At 38.5% G+C, this 10,756-nt stretch overlaps 1 protein-coding gene across 1 annotated transcript; it reads left to right on the top strand.

Moving 5' to 3' along the window:
* The first annotated feature begins 1,105 nt into the window (after nt 1-1,105).
* LOC139741626 (uncharacterized) lies at nt 1,106-10,519 on the top strand. The gene is made up of 9 exons (XM_071652203.1): nt 1,106-1,244; nt 3,133-3,288; nt 3,862-4,059; nt 4,559-5,558; nt 6,228-6,321; nt 6,765-6,846; nt 7,581-7,651; nt 9,515-9,751; nt 10,425-10,519. The coding sequence occupies exons 3-9, from the start codon at nt 3,866-3,868 to the stop codon at nt 10,478-10,480; spliced, it is 1,734 nt and encodes a 577-aa protein (XP_071508304.1). The 5' UTR covers nt 1,106-1,244; nt 3,133-3,288; nt 3,862-3,865; the 3' UTR covers nt 10,481-10,519.
* The last annotated feature ends 237 nt before the right edge of the window (nt 10,520-10,756 follow it).

The following is a 10,756-nucleotide window of genomic DNA, read 5'->3' as shown; positions in this document are numbered from 1 at the left end:
TGGTGCCCTTTCCCTGCTTGGTTTCCCTTAAAAAAGACTAAAAGTCTGGGGATTGAGAGCTTCCTAAATTCCAGATGCCTGTCCAAAAAAATCTCGTTACATTTAGTGTCAAAACGCACCCCCCTCGAAAAAAAGCTAGTAAAAAAAGACGAGTATTTGAAGAAGAAGATGATGATCAAGAAGAAGAAGAAGAAGAAGAAGAAGAACAAGAACAAGAACAAGAACAAGAACAAGAACAAGAACAAGAACAAGAACAAGAACAAGAAGAAGAAGGAGAAGAAGAAGAAGAAAAGAAAATGGAATAGAAGAGCAAGGAAGAGAGAGGAGGGCAGAAAAAAAGGAGAAGAAAAAGCAGAAGAAGAAGAAGAAGAAAAAGAAAAAGAAGAAGAAAACGAGGAGAATACTCAGCTGAAATCAATAATAGAAAGTCTTCTGAAATTTAGCATAAGAGTTATCAAGAATCCCTTTCATCCGGAAATGATCCAGCTGCCTTGAAGAGGAAATATAACTGTACAGAAATATATATGATTTGCCAGCATTATATTGCTTGCCATATGCATAAGGAGGGGATATGATTATTGTGCTTTGTCAAAGGTATCTAATTGTTGTGAGACAGCAAACTGACTTTTGTTTTTTTTTTTTTCAAACCGGATGGTGATTTAAACTGTCTTGTGTAGCTATAGGGCTCTTGCAAGAGCTCATGCTGCTAATACAGACAGAAAATAGGAAATGATGCATACAAGACATGAAGATACAAAAGAAAAACATTTTATGTGCCTAATTTAGGAGGATCAAAGTGATTCAGCTGGAGATGGATAACAGTTGTCACACACGTACTATGGAACTGTACAAGCATCATGGTAAGGCACTTTTTCTCTGTGTTTTTTTTATAATATATTTTGAAAGCTAATATAACTATTATGAATTCCACTGAGAAATAGCCTACTTTGTTATCACTCATGAGTACCAGTAGCCATCTAGAACAACCACACGCGTGCAGCTGGATGGTTTGAAGACACACGCGTGTGGCTGCTTTTATTTCGAAACCACTTTGGGTGACCTCGACCTAAAGTGCAATCGGAAACTTGATCGATACCAAGCTGAAGCTGTAAGACAGGCAAACTGGCGCACTACATTGACAGAAGATATCTGAACACTTTCGACAGCAGTTTCTGTGACTTAGTAGATGAGGATATTTCTCGCTTTCGGGAGGATATTTCCAGCACTCCTCTGACACCGGAAAGGTACTGTCTCTGTGTTAATGCCCATAGTATGACAGGTAGTTTAGGCATAACAAATTCAGGGCGATATGTCCAGTCCGATACGTGCAATTATATGTTAGCAAATTTTAGTTCTTTTACTGTCGGTAGTAGATGCCCTAACGTTAGTTATACCTCTAATTTATTAGCAGTTTACAGACTGTTGACCGGACATCGCTGTCATCAGCATCACGTCCAGACATGACTATGTGCAGATGGTGTGGACACAGATTAGATTCTAGTCCAAAATCCGGACACGTCATCATGGTCATACTACTTATCACAAGCCCGAAAATTTCATTGTCACAACACATGCATATTACATCATTTCACATACTATTGGCAAAAACACAGAAGAAAAACAAAACCTCTGTACATGCCGATGCAATGACTAGCGGGGTTGAATGCAAGCGCTGATTTGTCATGATTTGACAACCAACGGGCGCCGTAACATCCCTGATGAGCAACCGTGTGCTAACAAGATATGCTGCGTGCATTTTCAGCAGCTAGCACTAGCAGGCATTGACATTGAACGTGCATAGTGCTGGTTGCATTCTAGCCATGGGGTCACATTCTGGTCCAGTATCATAGCAATGTATTTGGGGATTTTCTGAAATTCTGTGCTGTAATTTACAAAATCAACATTTGGATACATTGTATTGGTAGAGCTAGATAGATCTATTGCTGTTGTGACAAAAGCATTGCATGTGTTGACATTATTGACATCTGTGTTTTAGACCAGGGCATGGGCTAGATCCCCTTTTGCTTACTATTTCAGTCACTTGGACACGCCAACTGTAGCTTTTAATAACATCACTGTCTTTTTCTCTAAAATGGACTTATCACTTCTGTTTTACTTCTCATCACAGCACCCTTTCTTACGGCCCAATTGAAGCAAAAGGAGGATGTCGTGTTTTCAAGAGGGCCTTCACTAGCTTACAAGTGTAATTTTAATCATAATGCATCTAACTTTTTATTTAAGTATATGTAGAGTAACTGCGTCAGTAAGCGGCCGTGCAGCCATTCGCGGCAGGTACAACATACACGGTAATATACCGCTAAACACAGCATTGCACTGTTACATGCACACTACACATATACTAACACACTAGCAATCAACAAAAACCAACCGATAAAATGGGCACGATCTCTGACGAAAGTGAAATTTTCTCACCTAAATGGCAACATATCACATCCAAAATAAAAATTTCGGTACTTCTTAACATAACAATTAAGAAATAATGGTCCAAGAAACTTGATTTTTTGTCGTTTTCCCGATGCTCATGGATTTTGAAAACATATCCTCACATAAAATAGAACTTTCGCGAGCCGATGTGGGCCGCCATTTTTGTTCGGAAAGTAGATGTTATCATCGAAAAAATTCAGAAAAACACGAGAAAGACATCAACAACACCGCCAGAATTGCGATCTTGTTTGCGGCCAATGCATGTGCGCCCGCTATTTTCACGTGCTTTCGCAATGGGAATTGGCGCTTACGCAATGTTCGCGAGACATGTGAAGGCGTTCAGCTAAAGATCGCGGAGCACACGCGTATTGCATAGGGATTGTACATCGTGCCGCAAGCAGAAATACTACGTCGCATATCGCCCTTATCGGTGAAAATTGTGTCGGGTTTTGCCCTGGTAAATCACGAAAACTGCGTTGGTCATTGGTAAATTTCTTTTATGAAAACAATTGCGTTAATGAATAATCTTGTCTATGATATATGAAATGGTTGAAAATAATTTGCCTGATTTGTTTACAAGTTGGAAAAACCCTTAACAATGCCTAAACTGCCGCAAACGGGATATTTCACTCTATATTGTCTCTTTTCAAATTTGCTTTCTACTGCTTTCTTCATGTCTATCAGCAGGTGTGCTGCTGAGACAGTTGTCTTGGTTTTCCCTCCTGTCACAAGCTACTATCGTCTGCTGATCCACAAGTCTGTGGAAGACTATTCAGATCTGTGCAGCTTCAGTATTGGTCAAGGTGATGACAGGAGGACAGTAGTATGTTCTAAATTGTTGAGGTGAGGGTCAGTTTCACTAATGTGGCATAATACCCATCATAAGTAATCTCTGCTCTTGTTCTTCCTCCTTGTTCTCCACGTTCTTATTGTACAACATGGGGAGATATACCTCTGATGTGGACAGAGAAAGTGGACTCGTGAGGTACACTTATCATGTGTATTGCAATAGTATGATATCATCCTCAGCATAATGATATCATTTGAGGAATTTAAACTTGTGTCCAGCAAATCTTTCATGAAGTAGCTTAATCTTGACATCATTTTTCCCACTGTCTTCTTTTTCTTATGATGATGATGATGATTATTGTTATCATAAATAGTAGTAGTATTAGTAGTAGTATTAGTAGTAGTATTAGTAGTAGCAGTAGTAGTAATAGTAGTAGTAGTAGTAGTAGTAGTAGTAGTAGTAGTAGTAGTAATAGTAGTAGTAGTAGTAGTAGTAGTAGTAGTAGTAGTAGTAGTAGAAGTAGTCTCAGTAGTAGTATTTAATAGTAAGTATTGTTGTTATTGTCATTGTCATTTTCATCATTATCACTATTATTATTCGTGACATTCCTGTTCTTGAATGTCAAGGAGCATGCCAGATAGACCAGAAGACAGCAGTAACTCTTGTTGGAGATCAGGACCTTTGACAGGGACCCCTGCTGGAGGGAGGGGTCAAGGTCAAGAGACCAAGGGGTCATTGACCTCCACCCCTGCGCAGGAATCCCTCAGATGTCATCCAGCCTCATCGGCATCTGAGAAGAGAACTTCCCCACGGGAGCGTCCAGCGTAAGAATCAATTTCTCCATTGTGCAGTAAAGTGTCACATGTTAATTTTTGTTGATTGAGCACTTTAGGTATCACCATTTGCCTTGAAAAAAAAAGGAGCTTGTTCAGGAAATGTCAGGTGCAATTTTCATGACAAGAAACAGATTATCTGAATGTTGATGTTTTATTTGTATGTTTTCTTCTGCTTTGAAATACTTCCAAAAGATTTGTAATTAATCTTCACTTGAATGACTGCAAGGGGAAGGTTGCTCCAGATCAAATTGTGCAAATCAATTGTCACTATTTGAGTAAATCAAGTCTATAGGCTAGAAAGTTTAACAGACAAGCTTGCCAAATCTTTCTGTCTAGCTCCGTAATCGGAAAGGTTTTTTTTTTTTTTTTTTTGGTCATTGTTAATGTTGGTTGTATAAATCTACAGGTTATTGTTTCATGAATTTAAAGAAAGCGTTCGATGAATTGAGCTGTGATTCATCCTTGGTATCTATGTTCCCGCACACAGGAAGAAGAGCAAGAGACCAGATCAGCAGCTCTACGTCCCAAGAGGCCGCAGGCAAACAGGAAATACCAGTAAGGCGGCGGCGTCACCAAAAGAGCAAGATTCTTCTCCCAAAGGCACAAGTGCCAAGAAAGTTTGCAAGGAAAAACACAGTGTGCCAGATGCTGGGTCATCAATTGATGAATGCAACGAGCATCTTCCAAGTGAAATAGGGGATTCACAGACACAAGGCAGGACTGACGAAAGGCATTCTCCCGGTGACAGGAGATTGGCATCAAGTTACCATAGAAACAGGCTTTCATGTGATGCAAACACAGATGTAGACATCAGTCATGCAAATGAAAGACTGTCACCTGGACTGGATTCATCACAACATTCTGAAGCAAGCACTGTTGCACACATACCACCTCAAGGTACCCACTTGTTAGCTGATACTGGTAAATCTGACTGCTTAGACAGAGAGGAGCTTCCCCACAAACCACAGCTCTCTGCAGATGATATTTTTCAGAAGAATGTGAACTCTGCACCACATTATGTAGAAGCCAATGCTCAGGAGAATCCAGTGAATCAAAATACTGCATCCTTGATAGCAACAAACACTTCAGACTTGACCAGCAGTGCAATCAAATCCTGTGAAGCTGAGTCGCCCGCTGAGTTTGCAAACCCCAGGAAGGACACTGTCGGGCAGCAGGACAGCGAGCGCTGCATCAGCCAGTCAGAGTTTGGGAGCTGGACAGAGAGTGGTGCTGGTGTGTCTGTGGTTCCAGGAAACATGGCTGAAACTAATCCTGCAGCTGGCGCGACCTCCAAAGTTGATAGTGCCAGTAGAGATGACTCTGCAGCTGGAGAGCCTGCAAGGGACAAGGATGAACACAGAAAAGATGGGATGATGGATGATGGGAAAGGTGGAAGAGTGGAGGCAGAGAAGGAGGAAGAGGAGGACTCGTGGGATGCCATGTTTGATGATGAGGGAAACAGCCTGAAAGAGGATGAGATTAAGGAGGTTTGTCCATTTACTACTTCCAAGGCTGCTACAGAATATGCCAATAGTTGCAGTATTGAGCAACAAATTAAATAGAAACATTGTTTGACAGGATCTCAGGAATTATGACTGTTGTAAATGATGCAGATGACTTACACTGTACATGAGAACACCTGAATGATAGATATTATTGCATTCTTGAAGACAGAAATCGGCTTTTATGGGGCATATAAGTACAAGTGCTGAAGAAGACTTCACTCTACATGGAGTAATGATTTAGGAGACCCCCCCCCCCCTTTTTTTTTCTGATAGATGTTTCTGATAGGCAACCTCCCGAGTTAGGTGTGGTAATTGTTAAAGTGTGAATCACATTACTTGTGCTATTTTGATGTTCAGTAATCTGTCAGCAATTTTTCAGTAATGGATCAGAGTGTTCCCAACTACTAGTGTCTGGATCTATAATTGATTTGCAAATGTTTGTCTCAAAGCATCAGCATCATGTCAATTTATGTTTTTTCTGATGTTCTGACGCTTGAGATTTCAGAAATGCACACTAAGCCATTCTATTTTGGACACACTGTGTCCTAATGCAAGCTCTGTTTACTGCAATCCACTGTAAATATTACTATGAGCAGTTTGATGCATGATGTTGCTTCATTCCATAGCATCAATATCTGTTATTTCTTGTAGATTACTGAGGGTGTTGGAGGAGTTGCCGTCTCAGTTAAAAAAGCTGCCAATGATTACTACAATTTTTCACCCAAAGACACTCTGGAATATTCAAGTAAGTTTGGAAATTCTGTATTTTGCCCAATCTCCTTGTTATTTATGTTGCACTAAGATTTTGACTGTTGAGGTTTGTACCAGTGATATGGAAATGATTAAGTGCATATTATCAATTTCTCTGATATCGAAAGTACTCGCCAAAGTTGTTATTTTGAAGGAGTCTTGTTTTGAGCATGCATATGGTGTACAGAATACATATTTGCATACAGTTGAGGAGCTGGATTTTAAAATGGTTTAGAAACTGACTGCAATATCAAGGTTTTCTTTCTCTCTCATTACAATGCTAGAAGCATAAACTGACTTTATTGATTCTTTCTACTAGTAATCATTCATGTTTGATGCCCTATATCAATTTTTGATGTGATCAAGTCCCTTATTGCTGCAAAAATTTGGTGGGGCAGTTTATCAACATATCTCTGCATTCATCTTTTTTTTTTTCAGAATTGGAACATGTGATTGAGGTGTATGATTTTCCAAATGATTTCAAGACAGCAGACCTCATGATGGCATTTAATGCATTCAAGTAAGTTTGCGCATGTTGCATTTTCTTATGCATCTGATTGAAATGGCATCTGTTTAAACATTTTGCTGCTTAGTTTTTGCTTTTGCTTGAGGGTATTAAGATGAAAACACTGGATGAACTCAGCATTTTGTTTCAATTTTCTATCATATCTTGCAAAGAATATAACACAGCATTAGTCTCTTTTTTTTTTAAATCTCAGAAAAATTTCAGAGCAGTCATTGCAAATTATGTTGTTGACTACAAATGTTATCAGCATACATTTTTAAATATTCAAAATCTCAATTTGGCTGTATTTTATAATATATGATATGTTGTATGTAAGGGGATGGCATCTCGGCATACATATGTAAATATTCAAAATCTCAATTTGGCTGTGTTATCTCTGATAGTTGTGTAATATGTTGTATGTAAGGGGATGGCATCTCTGAATACACTTTGTATGTATGATGAATCTGTGTAAGATTTCCTCTCAAACAGCATTTGCTTTGTTTCAAGCCAAGTGATGTTCACCATCGACTCATCTGGTTACACTAGTGGTTGTTGATTACTGCTCAGATTAGACACAGAATTCAAATTGTGTGTCAAGAGTAGATTCTCAGCAGTCATGTATATAGCTTGTTTTTGCTGTTGTTGCTTTTCATGTTTTATAATTTACTAGTGATCCTGCCCTCCTGCCTTTCAAATACAGTGCATTTTGTCTGATGGATATTAAACTCTGTTTTCCTCCCCACCAGAAACAAGGGCTTTGACATTAAGTGGGTTGATGATACACATGCCTTGGTCGTGTTTGCCACAGCACAGATTGGTGAGAACTTGTTGTTTTTCATCATTGTGTTTGTGATAGTTTTACAAACTACACTGGAATATTGCCTGATGCAATTTTTATGTGTATGTGTCATTTGATTGCCTACATCACATCTCATGTTACATTGCAAATCTTACTTTTGACAATGCTATAGTTTTTTTTACACTAGGCTGGTTGGTCACAGAAGTATATTGTGTGTACAAGTGTATGTAACTTTTATACTGTGTACTACATTTTGTGTACAAGTTTTTGTAACTATGGTACTGTGTACCCTTTAGATAAATCACTGCTGTGTAAATATGCATTTCAGTACTATGCATGTTTGTGTAGATGTATGCTGGAAGCATATGTGACCGTGCACCTCAAAACCAACATAAAGTCGCGCACACTGATTTTGCGTGAGGACTGAAAATAAGTGAAATGGGTCAACCTAGCCGAACTTGACTTTTTCATATTTTCTGAAAGAGCGGGTCTTCTTTTACATTATGCTAAAATTTGGTATCATAAAACGGGCAGGAAAGTGTGTTTTTTTAGCAGTTTATCTCGAACATTTGTGGTAGAATAGTGTGATTAGGTGTGTCTTTAGAATCCCTTTTTCATTTCTGAAAAACCTTTTCCACACTCTTCACTTTCAACTCTAATAACTTTTGAAAGGATAGTGCTACTGCTTTGAAAGTTGGCATTAATTATGGACAGAATGTGTTAATAAGGCATGTTTAATTTCAATTTAATCTGGTAATCCCTTCATTGTTGTTACTCTGGTGGTTTACATCTGTTGTTTTTTTTGTCCCATTCATCGCACAGCCAGCACGGTTTGGTAAAGATTAAGCGCTTGAATAAACACTGTACTTCAGAGCCTCTTTTCTCAGTTCACACTTTTCCTGAGTTTGTGCTTTCTTTCCAATATTTAGATAGGTTAGGAGAGTCCATTTGATTTGAGTTATACATCATTTTAAAGCTTAAAGTCTGCTCTTTCAGAATATGGTCTTAACTAAAAATTCATGTCTGGCGACTTTTTGTTTGTTTTGAGGTGCAGGGTCACATATATACTGGCAATCATTACATAGTTGTTCAAGGCCGAATGTCATGCACAGATTCCAGTTTGGTTGACATGAGTGCATACTCATCTGTTTCATGAGCCAAATGAAATGTAGGAATGGAATGGCCTCCTAACATTGTTGGAAGAAAACAACACTAAACAAAAACTACGAAAACAAAAACAAGTAGTAAAAGCAAAGAAATTGTAGTGTAAACAGCGCTGTTGTGGATGCTGGACATTTAATTACAGGACTGTTCAGGTTAAGCCATACCACAACACTTCCGTACCATATGTCAAATTACAGTGATATAGCAATCTATGAAAAAGAAAATTATTTCAAATTTCCTGGTATTGAGAAAACAGTAGAGGAAAAGGCAACCAAACCATAATTTATTTTCCTTGTACATTACAAAAATATGTCCCTATGAAACAGTATTGTATGAGCCTTCCCTCTATGCCATCTTTCAAATTATGTCAATTCAAACGAAGAAAAAAAAAACCAAGATCATACATGTTAAAATCAAACAAGCAATCAATGTCTGTCATACCTACTTGTCAGTAAATGCTAATTGAGAGGCTGACCAAGGAGTGATGGGTTCTATCTTAATGTAGTACTACTGTACAGATATTCCTTGAGATGAGGCTAATGGAACTTCAATGTGTGTTTCTGTTTTTAGTTCATCATGCAAAATACTTAGTTTGTTGGCATTTTGTGATTGTCAAAATTATTGCAATTTAGTTAATATTTGCTCACAATTATGGGAAGGACTTTAATATGCTGGTGTGAATTTATTTTTCCTCCAAAACCATTTAATCTGTTACAGCTGAAGATGCCCTCAGCCTCCAGAATCCCATGATGAGGACACGCCCTCTTTCCCTGGCCACCAAGCAGTCCAAGCAGAAGGCCAAGGGCGTGGCCGAATTTCTCCAGCCTTACAAGCCGCGCCCAGAGACGAGCTCGGTGGCAGCGCGACGAATGGTATCCAGCGCCCTCGGCATCAAGTCGACGGTCAGCAAGGAGCAGAGGGCAGCAGAGAAACAGAAACTGAAGGAAGCCAAAGGTGGGTAAAGTCCTTGCTTCATGCTGATTGGATAGTGACTCATTAAACAATGCTGGATGCAACCATTTTGATGGAGGGGTGATTAACTGAAATAGAAAGATGATGACATGCCAACATTTATATTGTTGACAGTATACAGATAATGCACAGGCAAGAGTGCATATTTGCAATGGTGCAACATGCACAATATTGTGAATGCACAAGAGTGTGTTGCATCTCCTCTAAAATCATGAACTTAAACATGTGTATTATTTGTTGTATAAAAAGGGTCTATGAAATGGGTTATCGGCTAGGGATATCAGAATTACTTAGCTCTGGTCTCTGCAGGACCAAAAATGATACATGTAAGAAAGATAACATGCTTTTAATCATTACCTCAGATGAAAAAAACTGAACTGAATTTGTGGAAATAAACTTGAAACTTGAAAAAGACAGTTAATTGAATTACTAACTCAGAAGGATGTGCCCCTAGGATTTAGATCACTGCATTTCTTGTTATCATCACAATACTTCACAGTAAACTTATCATATATGAACAGATGTCTTGTTCATTTTTCTTTTACTTTTCCTATTAACCCTCTCTCTGTTGTTGTTTTGCTGGAGCCTTCCCCATGCATGTGTGTTTTAAATATGGTTCATAATCCAATATGCCCTTCTCTGTTTACTTTTACAGAAAAGAAGAGAGAAGAGAAGAGACAGCAGGCCGATATGTGGGAAGGCAATATTTGAGATATCGTCAAATGGAGGTAGAATATGATGTTTGCTGATGTGACTAAGAGAGAATTTGAATTGTTCTTTCACTATTAAATGTCATATGGTGAATTGTTCTTACATATGACAACGTGTTTGGTATAGCAAAGTGACCTTCAAGAACTCTATATATTGAGAAAATGAATATAACAAGCAAAGCAAATGAAATATATCATGAAGTATTCTCCAGCAGGATTATGCATTAGGGGTTAAAAAAATAGCAGTTTGTCATATGAATGTTAGTCACAGAATACA

This window comes from Diadema antillarum, unplaced genomic scaffold (genome assembly GCF_040938485.1).
Source record: "Diadema antillarum isolate AM-2024a unplaced genomic scaffold, OU_Dant_1.0 seq00000941_RagTag, whole genome shotgun sequence".
In the NCBI taxonomy this organism is placed as follows: domain Eukaryota; kingdom Metazoa; phylum Echinodermata; class Echinoidea; order Diadematoida; family Diadematidae; genus Diadema; species Diadema antillarum.
Note: the sequence above shows the minus strand (reverse complement) of the source record. Positions and strands in the feature narration are given on the sequence as shown.